This window comes from Mustela erminea, chromosome 4 (assembly GCF_009829155.1).
Source record: "Mustela erminea isolate mMusErm1 chromosome 4, mMusErm1.Pri, whole genome shotgun sequence".
In the NCBI taxonomy this organism is placed as follows: domain Eukaryota; kingdom Metazoa; phylum Chordata; class Mammalia; order Carnivora; family Mustelidae; genus Mustela; species Mustela erminea.
Window position 1 is genome coordinate 93,059,310 of NC_045617.1, and position 18,855 is coordinate 93,078,164.

The 18,855-nt window shown below is 45.9% G+C and overlaps 1 protein-coding gene across 5 annotated transcripts in view; it reads right to left on the reverse strand.

The window, feature by feature from the left end:
* Positions 1–18,855, reverse strand: part of PLA2G7 (phospholipase A2 group VII) — a 38,903-nt gene that overhangs the window by 10,981 nt on the left and 9,067 nt on the right. For 3 of the 5 annotated variants that reach the window (XM_032340178.1, XM_032340179.1, XM_032340181.1), the window contains 4 exons: positions 6,962–7,104; positions 3,468–3,589; positions 2,864–3,011; positions 865–958 (listed from right to left, as the gene is read on the reverse strand). In XM_032340178.1, the coding sequence (XP_032196069.1) occupies positions 865–958; positions 2,864–3,011; positions 3,468–3,589; positions 6,962–7,070 (473 nt within the window). In that variant the 5' untranslated portion in view covers positions 7,071–7,104. The remainder of the gene's footprint in view (positions 1–864; positions 959–2,863; positions 3,012–3,467; positions 3,590–6,961; positions 7,105–18,855) is intronic. The other 2 variants (XM_032340180.1, XM_032340182.1) reach the window with 2 other exon arrangements.

Below are 18,855 nucleotides of genomic sequence, written 5' to 3' on the forward strand. Positions count from 1 at the left end.
CCCAACTTCTTGCCAGCTAAAATCCACCGATTTCTGAAAGTCTTTCTAATCCTCTGAGGTAGAAGAAGGGTAGGCAGCTGAAAGGATGGAAGAGGAGAGGGAGTGGAGGTCATGAAAAATGTGCCACTCCGAGGTCATGCCACAGAGAGCAGAGCTGATTCAAGACCCCACTCTAGAGGGGCACTCTAGAGGGGCAGTGCCCCTGCCCCTCTAGATCTATCAGCACCAGCTAAGCTTCCTGTGAGCAGAACCCAGTGACTGGGCAGTATGGGCACTAATGTAGGTCCATTCTGGTGAGATGCAGGACTCCTTTGATGAGCAACTTCCAATCAAGCATCCCCTCGGTTGGCCTGGTCTCATGTCTCTTTGAAGTGTGCTGTAATCTGAGACTCTGTACCGAGTCTCACCATTCCCCATCTCCTTCCCGTGCGTCCAAGCTGCATCATGATCTGAAGGTTCTCCCTATCTTTTCCTGCTCTGTTCCCTCTATCCTTCATAGACATTTCTCTCAATAAATGTCTTTTACAGGTAATCCAATCTTGGTGTCAATTTCTCAGAAGGCCTAACCCAGGGGATGGTTTTCAGACTGTAAATATTACAACATACAAGGGCTACAGCCAAAAGTGTGAATCCTTCTCTTCTTGTCATGAGGCTAGTCCCCATGAGCTGGAAGGAAGGAAGAAACTACTTGACAGGATAGGCCTGGACTGATGAACAGACCACAGCCGAAGGCTGAGGAACCCCAATTCCTCCAAGACAGGACCCAGTGTGATACTCTAAAATCTGCTCTTCTTTTGGGGGGGGTGGGATGCATTCGGTCATTGGTCCTTCGGAATTCAAATTGTTCAGCCTTTCAAACATTACCGGAATGCTCCAAGACCATGAGAAAAAACAATTAGTGGATATTTTTCCCCAGTCCTCAGAGGGGAGTTCCAGTCTGCCGGAGTTGTCATTGAACCTAGACAACAATGAGACATGATCATTAGTGTTTTCTCTGACCTGAATGTTCCTGGGTAATTTAACTTACATCTTCTTAGTGCAAATCCTGACCCACGGAATTCATACTTATGTTTTTAATGTACTACTAGTCAATTCATTAAAAAGTCTGCTACTAGATACCTACCGACCAAGGACCTGAAGCATGTAGTTTTTCTCAAGACCATAAAATCATTAATCATCTGTTCTCACTGCCAGCTCTGTGCTTAAGATAAGACAGTCTCCTACTTACAGGTGTATTCAGGAAGGCTATTCCTTAGTGCCAAGCCCAGGTGTTGGCAGAACTTCAAAGAGAATATTCCGAAACTAAAATGAACTGCAGGAGCATTACACTGAGAACCAGAATCTTCGAATCAGGGACTCCTTCCCTTCTAATTTGGTTCTGATCAAGAGGAACACACCATTGACTTCATACTCAGATGTGGTCTTGGATGCCGCTCCGCTACTTATTACTGACCTTGAACAAGTTCCAAGAACTCTGGAGTTTCCCATTCTTCTTTCATAAAACAGAGCAGATGGTATCTTTTTTTTTTTTTTAAAGATTTTATTTATTCATTTGACAGAGAGAGATCACAAATAGATGGAGAGGCAGGCAGAGAGAGAGAGAGAGGGAAGCAGGCTCCCTGCTGAGCAGAGAGCCCGATGCGGGACTCGATCCCAGGACCCTGAGATCATGACCTAAGCCGAAGGCAGCGGCTTAACCCACTGAGCCACCCAGGCACCCGAGCAGATGGTATCTTATAGGGCTTTTGTGAGAATGGTATCAAAGCAGGACATATATGCAAAGCACTCATCTCGTGACATCAGTAAGCAACTCAAAGCATGAAAGATACTGTCTTCCTTCCTGCACTTCTCAACTGCTCTTGTCATCGCTACCTTCAGTGATTTGTGTTCCATTTTCTCCTTCATTAGACAGAGCTGCAGTCATGAAGACTGAGGATTGCTCTGGAAGTGATTTGTAACTTACTCAGCACCATACAGAGGTGTAGTGACATTTCCATCATTTCTGTTGTAGAGGGGTTTTTAAGAGAACTCCACGGAGAAATTTAAAATAAATGCCAGAAGTTGTAGGTAGTTTTGAGAGGGAAGTTTGAAGACATGGTTAGCCCTGGCCCAACAGTAGTGTCTGAGCAAACAGATAAGGAAACATCTATACTGGTGATAGGTAGACAAACGAAGTCATGAATGCCCAGCAGGTTGTCTTGGTGAGAGAACCTGGTACTTGGGGATGGGTGATGGGAATGAGGATGGAGTCCCCTCACTTACCATAGGGGAGAAATTGGCTTTCCCTTTCCTACAAAGCATCCAGGGCATGGGGCATGACAGCCAGCCTGCTTCTTACTCACCAGATTACTGCTCCTCCACAATATGTGAGCAGGAAAATTAAAGACCAGCCAGAGACAGATATTACAGGCAGTTGGAAAATCTCACACTTCCACTCCCTCCATCTCCCCCCATATATGTAGAACAAAGCAAATGAGAACCCTTGATTCTCTGATGGTTATCTGGGCTTTTAAGAAACACTTTGTCTGGGGTACCTGAGTGGCTCCGTGGGTTAAAGCCTCTGCCTTCGGCTCAGGTCATGATCTCAGGGTCCTGGGATCAAGCCCCACATCGGGCTCTCTGCTCGGCAGGGAGCCTGCTTCCCCCTCTCTCTCTGCCTGCCTCTCTGCCTACTTGTGATCTCTCTCTGTCAAATAAATACATAAAATCTTAAAAAAAAAAAAACAAAAAAAACCCCACTTCGTTTTCTGAAGAGAAGTTTAGACTAGAGAAAATCTACTTTTATCTTTGCCTGAAACTTCTGCTGTTTTCCAGCTTTTCTTATATTCTAGAGCCTACAAAGCAAGATCAATGGGAATCTTACCAAAAAATAAGCTTAGTATTTTGCCCATAAGCCAATGTGTTCCAAGATATTTACTAAGACCAAAAAAATATTCTTTGTTTGGGATCCAAAGGGTGTCAGAGTGGTAGTCCTCCTCTTGGGATGGATAATACAAACGCAAGAAGGTACCCTGCAGAGGAAAGAAATTAACGTACTTTTAGTGAGGTTCCTTCTCCATTATGTTCCAATAGCTATTTTGCACATTTAGTTAGTGAAGACCCAAATACTTCTGCTGTTCACAGAGAGGTCCAGAAAAAAAAAAAGTTAAGCTGCTGTGGTGACTGAACACAGTAGAAAGAGAAGTAAAATAGAACAGTATGCTTTCTGAGTGAAAAGAAAGCACAAGCACGTTGGTTTCAACCATTATGGATGGAGAAAATAAAGAGAATTTAAAGATAAATTGGTCAGGTGACAGCAGCAAATTGGGGAATGACTTAACTTGCGAAAGGCTTCCAATGGGACAAGATAAATGGCAACGTGAGTCATTCACAGGTGAGGGCAAAGACAGGTTTCAAATCATTTTAGTGGGCAATACTAACAGTCAATATTAGATTATAAGGCTAAGTGGTATTAATCAAAGCATTACCTTCTTAGTATAATCAAACATCAAGTCTGTACAACCAACAGAGTAAGATCCATTTCCTTTGGGGATTTTAGATTGGCCAACGCTTGCAGCAGCCATCAGAGCTTGTATTTTATTGGCCCATGCTGAAAAAAAGGTAAATATTATCTCGCTGTCCTTCATTACACACCAGACTTTATTATGCAAAAGGAAATTCCAAGGGAATGAAGTCACACCCCTTAGTTTCTGGTCTCCTTCATTTCTTTACCCAACTAGCAAAACACAAATAATTATTAAGGGCCCGATGTAAGCAAAGTATTTTGTGGGGATACAAAAGCAAGGTGGACACAGCCCTTTCCCTAAGGTACTTCAGGCTATCACCTCCTAATACTTTCAGCCTTGTCCTTAGCTTCTGCTCTGATTCAGATCATGTCAAAGACCGTTTTTCCCAAACATGAACCTTGGAGCTTGGACATGCAAGCTCTTTAGCCTTAACCCAATTCTAATGACTCAGAAAAGCTCTGCTTATTAAAGTTTGAAAAGTACTAGGCAAACAAACAAACAAACAAACAGCACTAGGCTGAGGTACCAGACCACCTGGTCGGACACACGGGTCAACAACTGATAGTTCAAAGGTAAGGAGGGAGTTCCAAGGAAAGCAGGAGATGAATGGACCGGAGCATTAGAGCTAGGTGATCCTGGTAAGGATCCCAGCTAGACTTGTGATGCTGTGATGCTCTGGCGTAGGCAATTTACTCCCCTCTCTGATCCTCCTCTGTGAAGTGGGGCAAAAAGCACTTGACTGGCCTGCAGGACAGTTGTAAGAATAAAGTGCTGATGAAAGCCAAGGTCCTAGCACAGCACACAACACATCATCAGCAGACAACTGGTATTATGTGTTCCTTACCTAGAATTAGCTAACTCTGACTACCCAAATTTAAGCCCTCAGGGGAGGGTTAGCAGATCTAAACTATATCATACCCTTTTCCCTCTGGGCAGATCCAAAATCCAAGGTGTTTCCTCAGACATAAAAACAAAACAAAAAAAACAACTTCACCTTTAAGGTGAACATTTTTAGTCCTATTTAGAAAGGCACTTTCTTTCCCATTTAAGATGTTCTACCAAGCCATGTTCTGTGGTGTAACAGGGAGACATTAATCCATAGGGAGATACCACACATGACTGTCCCTCCTTGAGAAGCAGCGCTGTTCTGCTGTGACCCCACCCACATCAGCCATGATGGGATAGTACCGGGCTTGAGGGGGAGGACTCTGGCTCACAGAGTTTGAGGAAGAGTCCCAGAGAGCCCACAGCTGCCTTGGAGGTGCCACCTCTGAAAGTAAGAGTTTAGTTCTAGAGCCATGGGAGGGTTCTGAGTCACACAAAGTTTCTCTTGTGAGATCTCCATTCCACATAGGCTCAGGGAACTTTTCTCAATCACCTGGGAGTACCCAGGTTCTCTAAAACCCGCCCTCCCGCAAAGTCTCCTCACTCAACCTTCAGGAGCCACAGGTCAAGGTGAGGCTATATGGCTGTCTAGTCTGAGACACTTGACCCCTCGGGAGACCTAGAGCTGACCTGGGTTGGGGTGTAAGTCTACAGAGCCCTGTGGCTGTTTGGTGCTGGCAGGGCCAGGGGTGGGGGGGTGTAGGAAAGTTTCATCAGCCTGCAGCTAATCCAGTCACAGTCCTGGATTTCCTGTTCTTGAACCATCTGTTAGATCAGGGCTCATCATGAAGGATGAGGCAGGAGGAGGCTTGTCAGGTAGAATTGGGCTACCCTCTAGAGGATACAGTTTGTGGTTCAGAATTTATACATGTCACGTCCTATTTTTTTTCAACCTTTGTTTAAGAGGAGCATTGGAACCGATTCAGGGCTATGAATCTTGTTACACATTTCCGGTGGGGTTCATTTGTCAAGTATTCCTGATACCCATTCCTGGGATTTGAGATGAATTGTACACATGCTAGGAACATGGTATTTCCTTACATAGCTTCATATCCTCCACTCGCAAAAAGGATATCTCTAGCTCATACCTCACCTGCATAACCCTACTTTCTATATATTCATTTGGTTAGAAAAATACAAACAACTATCCATTACTTTAACCCTTTATTCAATAAATGATTTCTAGTAATTATCAAAATATTTTTGAACACTGAGAATGGGGCACTGGGTTCAAGGGTGAGGCTATAATGATGAATAAAGTAGTGTCTGTTTCCCCAAGTTTCTGCCTGTCCAATGCCAGCTTTCCAATGATTTTCAACAATGAAGGGGATATAAAATGTGTTTTGAAATTCCCACGCTGTACCAATAAAAAGTACATGATGTAAATGTCTCTTCACTGATAATCCTCTCACGGTGTAAGATGCTCCTTGTTTCCAATCCTTAGAAAAGGTAATGGGAAAACTAATTCAACTAGGCTGGAAGCTCCTTGAGCTTGTCCACAAACTCACTGTCTTAGTCACCAGTGCCTCAGCTTCCTGGTAAGTGTTGTTGAATGAGTGCACCTGTGAGATATTACACCATTCCCCATGCAAATGTAGACACAACATATAGTCCTTCCTAGGGATGCCTTTACTTTCCTAGCTATGGAACAGGGCAATATTTATCAGGCACAGAGTGATGAAAGCTTTTTGTAAATGTTACAATAAGGAGTCACCCGTCAAACCTGAGCAGCTAGATCCAGAGTGACCAGGCATGGGGCTAGACAGTGTGACACCATTCAGAAGCTGCCTACACGGTTCACCTGAGGGGAAGCTGGCTACAGAAGATGATGCAGCACAATGCTCCGGGATCTGCAGGCATTCACAAAGCTCTTTGCAGTCAGGGTCCTTCTTAGTGAAGGCACATGTCCTTGTCTAGAAACGGCTGCCTCACTCCGGCCACCTCTTCTGGGCTTGACTCAACCTCTGCCTCTTTTTCTTCCCTCCCACTACAAGGGAAGAACAAGCAAGAGATGCGCGCCCATTCTCACCCAGAGCTCTTCAGCTTGTCTTTTCCTCTCATTGTGAGGACAGTGGAAACACCATTCCCCTCTGGGCCCCAAGACCCTAACCTGCCATTTTCTCATCTCCTCCCCACAGGAACCAGAACCAAACCTGTTGATCAAGACAACTGCCTGTCCTTCCTCTTCCACGGGAGCAGGTTTTGCGGTTGCCTCTGAGGGAACCCCAAGGGGTTGTGTCACTGCGCCTGCGTGGGGGCGGGTTACGGTGGTGAGGGGGCCGGGTTGAGGAAGTTTTCTACAGTGGTTGTGAGCTGAGCTTCTGGTTTACCTGAAAATGCCTCACTTGGTTCTGTCCTGCCGTCATGAGGTTGAAGAAGACGGGAGCTTCTTCAGTTTCGGTTGGAGTGAGGAGAAAGGGAGGCTTTGTTCCGTGCCCCAGAACACAAGGCCTCCATAAGCCTCTTTGTAATTAACCTTAGTTAAAAGTCCACACGTGCAACTGCTCTGGGGTCAGTCGAGTCTGGCAATGGGTCAGTTGCTCAAGCCCTTGAACAAAGAGACCTCTTACCTGATGATCTAATTTGGGCAACAGGATTTAGGTCTTGCCAGTCAATAGGATGGACCAGTGCGAGGCAGCTGCAGAGGCAGAAAAGCGCATGCACTTTGGGTGGTAACATCTTGGAAGCTGCGCAGCAGTTTCAGCTTAACTTTCTTCAAGGCAGGTTATTAAAAGAAAAAAAAAACATGCAATAAAGAGGACTTAAATAGGCTGAGAAATCAGTGCGATTAAGGTACCAGCAACATGACTTCATATATATTGTTAAGGGAGGAAGGCACATGGTCTGAGCTGGGTTTTTATTTTTTTAAGATTTTATTTATTTATCTGACAGAGATCACAAGTAGGCAGAGAGGCAGGCAGAGAGAGAGGAGGAAGCAGGCTCCCTGCTGAGCAGAGAGCCCGATGTGGGGCTTGATCCCAAGACTCTGGGATCATGACCTGAGCTGAAGGCAGAGGCTTTAACCCACTGAGCCAACCAGGCACCCCTGAGCTGGGTTTTTGAAAGGCATCAGGGAGGCAAAATCTTTGGTAATGCTGGAAGGCAGAGCACAGAAATCACACTTCTAGCAGTCACAGGAGGGTGCTGGTCACGGATTCTCTAACTCTGAAGCAGTTTGCTTTGGTTAAAAATTGCATCAAGGGGAGCCTCCATGGCACAGTCAGTTAAGCGACCAACTCCTGGTTTCAGATCAGGTTGGGATCTCAGGGTCGTGAGATCAAGCCCCAAGTGTTGGGCTCTGTGCTCAGCACAGAGTCAATGCTTAAGATTTTCTCTCCCTCTGCCCCCTGCCCCGATAAATAAATAAATAAAACTAAAAAAAAAAAAAAGAAAGAAAGAAAGAAAGAAAAAGAATAGCATCAATAATTGTAACAATCATAGATCACATTCATAATAATATCCATAGGCATGTCTAGCACATTTGCAAACGCTCCGTAAGTTTTGGCTGGTGTTTCCATCAGAGTTATAAAATATCATATGGCTGTAGCTGTGACTGTTTTGGTGCTGATGGTATTTTTATTTTTGGTGATCTCTATAATCCTCCTACCCTGAAACCTTCCCCGAGGCAGAGGTCAGGTCTTATGTACGTTCCCACTGCCTCACGGAGGGCCTGGCATGAAGTGGTGTTGCCTGAATGTTTGTAGAATTCATGAATGAGTATCTATAGCCTCACAGACAGCATATTAGACTCGATAGTAAGAAATGATATTACAATTGGGTGCTATACTAACAACTTATTAGCAAAAACCACCTGGTATGGGTTCCTCAACTCTACCCTATTGTACAAGTTTGCCCTTGGAAAAAACTGACTTATCTCTTCACCGATAGTAACTTGCTAACGGATTTCTCCCAGATGTATTCCTATGCTTGAATACTTACACAGAATTCATAGACATATATACATACATACATACACATAAATATATGTATATAAAAGTTTTAAAATTTGTTTGTAGTACTTCATTTGAAGATACACTTTTAATTTGATAGTATGTTTTGAGTCTTTTCATATGAGTACCTAGCACTGTAATTTGCCTTTTTATTTTAAAATGGCACTTAGGCGTTGCTCAAAAAAGTCTATTCACTGGGGCGCCTGGGTGGCTCAGTCAGTTAAGCACCCAACTCTTGGATTCGGGTCAGGTCATGATGTCAGCGTCCTGAGACTGAGCCCCAAATCTGGCTCTGCACTCAGCATGGAGTCGGCTTGAGATTCTCTCCCTCTCCCTCTGCCCCTCCCCTTGTTCTCGCTCTCTTGCTTTCTCTCAATAAATACAATATTTTAAAAAAATGTTTGTTCACTAAATAACTAACAACATTGCCAACATTTGGAAGCTTATTATATGCCCAGCATTTTTCAGTTTTTGGCAAGGCTATCTTACTCAGTCATCACTACACAATCTGTGAAGGAGTTTTAATGATCCCCACTGTATTGATGAGGAAACCGAGGCAAGGAGAATTTTACTCATCACACAGTTAGCAAGGGCTGGAGGTGGGGCTTGAATCCAGAATATCTGAGTCCCTGCTTTTATTTATTTATTTAAAAGATTTTATTTATTTATTTGACAGACAGAGATCACAAGTAGGCAGAGAGGCAGGCAGAGAGAGAGGAGGAAGCAGGCTCCCCGCTAAGCAGAGAGCCTGATGCGGGACTTGATCCTAGGACCCTGGGATCACAACCTGAGCCAAAGGCAGAGGATTTAACCCACTGAGCCACCCAGGCGCCCCTGAGTCCTTGCTTTTAACCACAACACACCAACTTTGGGTAGCCCTGATTTCTCTTGCCCCTAGAATGATAATCTTCTGAAGTTAATGAACACATGACTCTTTCGATGATGCTCTTGTGTTCAGGAACTTCCTGGATTGAAAAGAGGCCTTAATAAAGAGCTAGAAACTGTTCTCTAAAGAGATGAGCATCTGTCTCATTGTTCTTGCCCTAATTGCTATTTGAAGCCACATGCCAGAACCCTTGGAAACCGCAGAATACTGTGTATGAATCCAAAGAAACAGCTACCGAGTTTTCCAAATAAGCAACAGAAGTTGAACCGAGGTTCTCTGCTCACCAGCCTCCAGCACTCCCCTGCTGCTGGACCATCACAAATGGGTTTCCCATCCAATAACATCATCCACAGAAAGTATTTACAGGGACATGAGGCTTGAGAAAATTCCACCCGCGGTGCTCACAGCCCATGACTAATAAGAGGAGTGTCATTTGGCCATTTGGAAAATCACGGGGCATGAAAATGAGAAAAATGAAGGCAAAGTGAAACACATAGGGAGGTCAACAGAGATTTTTTTGGGAATATCACACTAATGTAAAGGAAGTTAGCTTGGTCACAGCTCCTCAGTGTTTGTGACACGATCCCTGTAACCACCTCAGGAAGAGTTAGAGACAGCCAATTGTTGGGAGGGCTTCCCTAAGTCCTCTGAGCAGGACTGGGGTGCTCTGCCCTCCCTGGCTTCCTGAAAGACCTATGCCACTGCCATCGCCTGCAGTCCTCAGAGCGAAGCAGGGCAGAATTAAGGCCTGGTGAAATGGCACTCGGAGTTCCAACCTGACCTCATGCAAGCCACAGTGGCTCTCAGGGAACCTTTATTCATAGTGCCTGGGGCACCTGGGTGGCTCAGTTAGTTAAGTGTCCCACTCTTGATTTTGGCTCAGGTTGTGATCTCAGGGTCTTGAGATTGAGATCCAGTGGGGCTCCAAGCTGGGCATGGAGCCTACTTGAGATTCTCTCTCTTCCTCCATGTCCCCACCTCCCTCAGCCACCGGCTCAAGCTCACATGCTTTAAAAAAAAAAAGAGCATACTGATTGATTCCTGAGTCCTACCCCAGACCTACTGACTCAGAATCTTTAGGCATGTCTGGGCATCTGTACTTTAGTTCCTGAGGGATCCCCACACAGGTATGCCCAGAATATAATATTTGGAAACTGCTGCAACGGAATGAAAAGAATACTACTTATTTATTATTTTTATTTATTTATTATTATTTTTTTTTATCTGAGTAAACTCTAGTCCCAATGTGGGGCTCGGACTCATCACCCTGAGATCAAGAGTTATCCACTCTTCCAACTGAGCCTCCCAGGAGCCCAGAGAGTACTATTCATTTAGAGGTTCTTGCCAGCCTATCATGCATGCTGTCTGATCTCGCCCTCAAAGTAGTAACCCTCTAAATAATTTAATAATTGGGACACCTGGGTGGCTCAGTTGATTGAGCGGCTGCCTTCGGCTCAGGTCATGATCCCAGCGTCCTGGGATCGAGTCCCACATCGGGCTCCTTGCTCGGCAGGGAGCCTGCTTCTCTCTCTGTCTCTGTCTGCCACTCTGTCTGTATGTGCTCGCTCTTGCTCTCTCTCTGACAAATAAATAAATAAAATCTTTTAAGAAAAATAATTTAATAATTTAATAATTGGCGGCCTCATTTCTTCATTCATGTGTTCATGTCTTCATGTACTCAATTTTCAGAATGCCAATGTGTCAGTCTATGCTTGGGATAAAAAGATTTCTAAATTTTTTTTAAAAAAAGATTTTTTAAAACAAATGTGATTTTTAGCTTCAAACTTCCACTGGGTTGAGATGAGAGCCTTTCAAACAATGGTGATGAATGCTGTAACAGATTCTTTACAAAACATGGTGGGAATAAAGCTCTAGTGGACATAACAGAGAAGCAGATACTAGCGCCCTGCATTTTTCATTTTGGGGGAAGAAGAGCAATGGAGGACAGGCTACGGCTCCTGCCTGAAGTCACAGGGTCACCATCTGCAGGCAGGACTGGAGGGCAGGCAGGCCTTCTTTCTTTGACCCCCGTGGACCGAGTGATCGAAGGACCCAAACTGGATGCCTCTCCCTCCACCTTCCCAGAGCCACAGAAGGCACTGCCTTCCACTGCTGCCTCAGGCCAGTGTGCTGTGTTGGAGGTGGGGGGGCAGACTGTGCCAAGACTGTCTCCGGCTGGTAGCAAAGCAACGGCGTCCAAAGCCATGGACATCTTCAACAGTTTCCCTACAGTCAAGAAAGGAGGCCTTCTCTGGGCCTGGCTCCTCACTGGCACCAGAGAAGAAGGGGCTTTCCTACCCCAGCGAGCAGAGGGTCCTGGGCCTGGGCAGTCAAGCCACGGAGCCACCAGTCACATGGAAGGCCACCCCCTCCACTCTGCCAGCGTTCTGTACAGGTCTCCACGTGGGCATTCTGCTGCCTCTGCCATGAGGCTCTCTTGACAGAACTGCTTCACCCAGTGGCCTGTGAGCTCCTCCAGGACAAGGATTGGTCTCATAGGTCACTTACTGTTATAACTTAACAAAGGGCCCAGTAGAGAGCAAGCACTTGGGAGATATTTCTTGAATGAGCAGGAAGGATTCTATCCTCTTTTTGGTGTGGACTACCAGGTAGCCCAGACACATTCCCCAATGATTTCACACCAGGGGTGACTTCCCCACACACTGAAGTGGATAGGGGTCAATGGCCTGGGCTTCAGCGCCTAGAGCCCAACTGCCTGGGTATGAACCATCAACTTGATGCTAGCAGTGTGAGCCCTTGCAAGCTAAAGAGTCCTTCTGAGCCTATTTCCTTATCTGTAAAATGGGGCTGAGGATAAAGACAACCCAAGGTTAAATGATGAATATATGCAAAACAGTGTTTTTACATGTAGGTAAATGCAAAGGTTAGCATACTCATTTTGTATTGCAACTGGCCTACCTTGCCCCTAGGTAAGTAGTTGCTTAATAAATGTTAAGGAAGTAAGAGCTAGTGCATCAATCAAGACCTTGAGACAGGAACAGGAAGGCATCCTTGACCATCATCCCTTTGTCCATAGGTGGTTCTGCTGAATAGGTCTAATGGGATTCATTAAGGGCTCTAACAACCCCTAAACACTGTAATTAGCATGCCTCCTCCATTTCTTGGGGAACTCTATTCACTGGCCTTCTTATCCTCTGTAGCCTGCTAGGCCCCTCCTAAGGGTTGGGGTACCTCTTGTCCTCTACCCTATCCTATTCAAGACTTATGAAATGTTCCTCCTTTCAGCTCCTTACTTGGCTTCTCAAGGTAACAGCTCTCTAGTTTAAACAAGCTGCTAAGAGGTTCTGGTCTGCTCATGAGGCTTTCCTCATCAACTTCTGAATAATAGTCCTTTCTTTTAGCCAAGGTCTCCTGGGGACATGCTATCAAAGCCCCTGAAAATTTACTCTAAAGGGAAGAATCATATACTTTCGGGAAGAAATGCTTTGGAGGAAAAAAAAAAAAAAAAAAAAGACCTTTCAAAAGTCCGATCCTGTGGGCAGTAACCCATCCTGGTTACCCCAGCCCCCTCTGGCCACCCTTCTTCCCACCAGCGTGAGTGAGGCTGCCCTCTATCATTCAGCCCTGCAGTGAAGAGATAGTCTAAACCATGAGTCTGAATTACTCAGAGTATAGGTTGTGATGTAACTTCTGTGTTTGAGAGAGCTAGGTAATAGACCATACTTAAGGGATGCAAACAGTTCTCTTCTGGAGATGCAATTTCTTCTCATTATGAAAAACAAAAGTGGGGGGCCACTTGGGTGGCTCAAGGAGCGGGTGTCTGCCTTCAGCTCAGGTCATGATGTCAGAATCCTGGGATCGAGTCCTCCGTCAGCCTCCTTGCTCAGTGGGGAGCCTGCTTCTCCCTCTGCCTCTGCCCCTCCCCCTGCCTGTGCACCCTTTCTCTCTCTGACAAATAAATAAAACCTTAAAAAAAAAAAACAATAATGGGAAAATTGTTCTTTTTTGAAACCATTTTTTTTTTTTCCTCTATGTTTGGGCAGTAGAAGCCAGTCCTCTTCCAGGAGTTTTAACAGTGAAATAGGCAATTCTGGACAAGAAGCCCTTCTAAAATTAAACTAGTGATGTTATACAGAAAGTTGTAGAAGTAATAGGAAAGAGGATCTTGATATCAGATTTTCAATCAGGTTTACAAGGTCTAAAAGCCTGAATGAGAACGCCTTGGACCTGGGGGAGGACTTGATGAAGCAGGCTTCTGGAAGTATCCACCAACGTTCCTGATTAACATATCATAGGCATCTGGGAAGAGACTCAAGGATTGGTTTTCCAGTTTCTCAACTTGCTGGCTTTGATTTTTGTCTGCTTGAATATTAGCAGAAACTCCTAAAGATAAACAAATAAGTAGTTTTACTGCAACTCAGAGCTTCTGAATCCAAAACTTGATTCCTGGTTTAGTTAAGAAATTTAAAAAGGTGAAGTGAGGTTTAAGTGACCGTCCTTGAGCACCTACTATGTGCCAATGCTGTCTAGAGTGTACGTAATGTCTGTCATTGCTAGTCCTCACAACAAGGAGTAGAGTTAGGCAGGTACCACTTGTAAGGACCTATTTTGAAACTGTCTCTGCTCCCCTTCCCCCAGGGGATTTACTTGGAAACCGGCTTCAGGTAACAAAGCCCAGATACAAGTGTGGGGTCAGGCCAGGTGGAGACATCAATCAGTGGGGGGGATTCATACTGTCTCCCTGGTTACCAAAGAGTGTGGGCCCCACCCTTTGGGAGCCTTTTGGGCGCCAATCCCAATCAAGGTGTATTAGGCTGGTTCAAATGTCTACTAGGGTAAATTGTAACTCAGTTGGTCACCTAGCATCACTGTGGAGTTTCCTGTGTGTGTTACAATCTCATTGGCCACCTGTGCGTGGCCAGGCCCGACCGCATGGCCTTTGCCCTAAAAAGCTAGTCTGTGAAGCAGAGAAGGGCTGCCCTCTCTTGTAAGACGTGCGGCCCCGAACGTTCAGTTAGATTCTTGATGCTTGGCGCGAAATAAAGCTTTGCTTTACCTTCGCTTTGTATCAGTCTCGCTCCTTTAATCACGGAACCATTATTGGGGCATAACACCACTGATGTGGGAAACAGAAGCAGAAGAAAAAATTATTAAATTTCCCTACCTGCTGATAAGCTGTTGAAACAGGCAGAGTGACATTCCTCTAGAACTCTCCACCTTAAGGCTTCGCTAAGGGCAAAGGGCAATCCTAGCCTGACTGATTCCTACCCCCACCAGGATCCTGTATCTCTAAACCCTCTAAGATAGTGTTGACAATCATTGCCAAGCCTAGGGCCCACTGATACACATCTAAAGGGTCTCACAACAAAGGTTTTACTACTGGTAATGAATAACCTTTTTCCCAACAATAGCTAGCTCCTCAAGGTCCTGGAAAACTTGCTTCCAAAATTCCTTAGAGACTTACACCATCCCTGACCCCTTCCCTCCCAACTTACGAACACATAATAGACTATTCCTCACAGCCCCAGGGCAACAGCTTTTTGGGCCAACTGGTCCTGTCCCCGTGCTTTAATAAACCACCATTTTGCACCAAAGATGTCTCAAGAATTCTTTCTTGGTCATCGGTTCTGGCCCTCACCCTACCGAACCTCACTAATATTCTAAAACTTCATCACGATTACCCCCATTTTATAGTTAGGAACACTGAGGCTCGAAGTGATTTGCTGACTCAAACGACTAGTGGGTTTTGGAGGCTTGATCAACAAGCCCTGCTCTTGCAGGTAAACGAGTCGAAACTATCAGTATCATATGCTCTTGTTTTCATTTAACAATGTACGTTCATACACAAGTAGAAAAAAAAAGTCTAGATGCATATAAAGCTAGAATGTTCTCAGTGTTTATATTTAAGTGGTAGGATTCTAGCCTTCTTTATAACATGTGCTTTGCTAGTTTGTCAACAAGGAACATGCACAGCTTGAGAAGAAGAAAAATGAAACAACAAAACCCTAGCTCTTTCCTTGAGCAACAAATTTAAGCTGGACCCTTAGAGATTTTTGGCCCAATTCAGAGATAATACTTTTTTAATTTTTTTAAAAAAAGATTTGTGTTTATTGATTTGCCAGAGGTCACAAGTAGGCAGAGAGGCAGGCGGCGGGGTGGGGGGTAGAGAGGATTGGGGGGAGAAGCAAGTTCCCCACTGAGCAGAAAGCCCAATGTGGGTCTGGATCCCAGGACTCTGGGATCATGACCTGAGCCGAAGGCAGAGGCTTTAACCCACTGAGCCACCCAGGAGCCCCCAGAGATAATATTGATCTGAGGCTTTGTTTTGAAGCAATAATTTCAGAAGAAAGGTGTGCTTCATTTCATTCTGAAAGTCTGGAGCAGAGACGCCTGGCTGGCTCAGTAAATTAAGTGACCTCCCCTTGCTTGTGAACACACACTTTCTCTCTCTCTCTCTCTCTCTCTCGCTCTCGCTCTCGCTCTCTTTCTCTCTCAAATAAATAAAGTCTTAAAAAGAAAAAAAAAAGAAAATCTGGGGTAGGTATTTTTTCTAAAAAATAAAAAAATAAAAAAAAAATCAATGGTTTGTGGCTTTTACAATTTCAAATGAGCACCCATGAGCCAGCCATTGTGCTAGGCTTTTTTTTTTTTTTTAATTAACATATAATGTATTATTTGCCCCAGGAATACAGGTCTGTGAATCATCAGTCTTACACAATGCCCAGGCTTTAAAGATAGTTTCAGTGTGTCGGGGGATGGGGAGAAGAGGGAGGTTTGAGGTGTTGGGTGGCAAACAAAAGAGAATAATGTGCTTCAAAGATGCCTGGTTTTGTGCTCCAGACAAGATAAACATAGGGAACCTGGGTGGCAGAGTCTGTCAAGTGTTCAACTCTCGGTTTCTGCTTGGGTCATGATCTCAGGGTTCTGAGATCGAGCCCCGCGTAGGGCTCTGTGCTGAGCGTGGTCTGCTTCAGATTCTCTCTCTCCCTCTCCCACTGTCCCTCCCGCTCATGCTCTCTCTGTCTCTCTAAAAAACTAGATAATTTCTTTTTTAAAGATGAACATAACCTACTCCAGTTCTAATGAAACCACGAGACACCAACAAATCTAATCCCCTTGTTTTATACACAGGGAAATTGAGACCCCCAAAGGGGGGGGGGGAACTTTCCTGGATACACACAGCAAGTCAGCGGTCAGATTGGGATCAAAACCCCTTGTCCCCTGGTCATGAGGTCATCAGGTTTGCGACAGCAGCGAGCCCAACACTGGACGGCAGGTGCACTTGGGCTTTTGTGGAAAATATGGGATCATGCCAAGCTCTGGACAAGGGCAAGAGGAAAGGCCTGGGCCTGTAATCAGAAGATCAGCTCAGCCAGTCACTGCATCTTGGAAACCTAAATGTTCCAGCTGATGAAGGGGAATGAACACTACCACTGTCATAAGGCTGATGAGGTGAGGGACAGGCCAGCACCACAGCAAACACGCCAGCTCTCAGTGCGTGTCTCTTTCCCCTTCTTGACCAGGAACCAGCTTAGATCCTTTAGGAGCAAAATATACTAGATTCTAGAGACTACGTTCTGAGAAAGAAGAGGGCCCATGACCTGAAAGTTGGTGGGTTTACCCTGCTGAGTAGCCCTGGCAGTGTGCGTAGCATGGGCTTCATCCTCCCCACACTGACATGTGGGACCAGGTCATTCTTTCTCCTGGAACTGTCCTCGATAGTCAGCAGCAACGCTGGACTCTAGGCACCAGAAGTCAGTAGCAGCATCACCCCCTGCGGCTTGTGACAACCACAAATGTCTCCAGACTTTGCCAAGTGTCCCCTGGTGGGGGAGGGTAGGCAGCTGGAGCTGCCATTGGTGGAGAATCACTGGGCCACACAAAGAACAAGCGGGCACGGGCAGAAGAGCCTTCCCTTATCTAGGAGATGGGACAAAACCACATGCTCAATGCAGAATGGAGTTGAAAACCATCTATTTTAGGAGAAATAAGTATGACTGTGAGCCTCCTTGCTAAGCAGGTAGGTTTCTCTAATAGCCTATGGAGGGTCTGTCCTATATATAGGTTGAGGTTTACTAAGACATGTGAATTCTTCATTAATTCATTCAACTTGTGATGGGTATGCACCACACACTTCCTTTTCATCGTATTCCCCCCTGTAATCTAGTTAGGGGTCTCCTGCCGTGATGCCCTGGATGGTTTCCTCAGCCAGAAGCACCTGCCCCCCACAATGCCCACATACTTGGTCCTCCGTAGTGGTGTGTGCTTTCCCCCTGCGCTGTCTCATCATACCACAGCAGCCTAGACCCCAGGCCATCCGCTGACCCATCCACCCATCCAAACATTTAGTAAGCACCCCGTGTGCCGAGCACCGGGTGCTAAGCGTATGGCTGCCTCCTACGATAAGCATCCTACACCTTCCGAAGGGAAGCAGTACGGCAAGGACTCCAAAGCTAGGAGGAAATTTCAGTCTTGATCAGATCAAAAAAATCTGTAAATGAATTATTCTAACTATATCCATGGGTTTTACGCTCTTTCGGCTTCATGCAGTCTTTGTCTCGAATGACACGTGAGGGAAGGGGACGGGATCGTGTTTGCGGCATTGCAGCTTCTAGGGTCTTCTCCCTGCTCAGGTTAAGTGCTGAGGAGGCATGGAGAGAGCCAGGGATTTTTAAAAATGCAGTTTGGGGCTTGAGATGTTTTGATACATGTGGGTTGCTGTGGACACAGAGGGAGATGGTTGACTCCAGGGGCTGCGTGATGCCCGAAGGCGTGGAAAGCCTCCCAGGAGAGGACACCTTCCCAAGAGAGGTCACACAGGAGTTGACACTTGCGGAAGGAGGATCCTTAGCAGACTGACCTGAGTTAGTGGGGAGAAGGAGGGCATTTCACCCAGAGGAGGCTGTAAGTGAAGGCGTGGGAATCAGGAGGTATAGGAGATGTTAGGAGGTTGGAGGCAAGAGCGGGGGGGCCAGAACACAGAGAGACCCTTCCAGGCCGTACATCCGAGCGTAGACGTCTGTCCCACAGGCAGTGACATTTCCCACCTCACCCCGGGGGGGCCCTTCTCCAGGCTGGTGTTCAGTGAACATGGGCTGAGCTAGCAGAGGAATGACTTCGGCCCTGCAGAAGGCTGAGTGTGTCCTTAGCCCGACCATGTGTGGATGTGCATGTGTGTGTGCATTCGGGGTTTACAGAGGATGTCAAGTACAGGGGGCTAGAATCTCAGCACAGCCATTGAACACGGCTGGGCCCCCAGGACACAGGCCACACTTTAGTCTTCCTGTGTCCCAGTGACCTCAGGGCAGCCCCTTCCTTCCTCCTTAGCTCACCTCACCCCATTAGGTGAAAGTGCTCGCTCCTTGAACGGAGGCACTCTCCTTGCTGCTGCCCTCCTGTTCTCTACAACTGAAGAAGGAAACAGCTCCTTCTCTAAGGAAAGCAGAAACACCAGGAGGGCGCTCCCTCGGAAGCCTTTCTCTCTGCCTTCAATTTAATTCCAGACCACAGCTCACCCTCTCCTCTCTGCGACCAGCTCTCTGTCTCAGGCTCCTCCTCAGCACCCCAAACCAGTCTCACTCCACCCCTTCACGTGTCGGTTAATTTATGTGTCACTTTTCAACACTGAGACAGCTTGTCAGTCTTCTTTCCCTAAATAGGGTGAAGC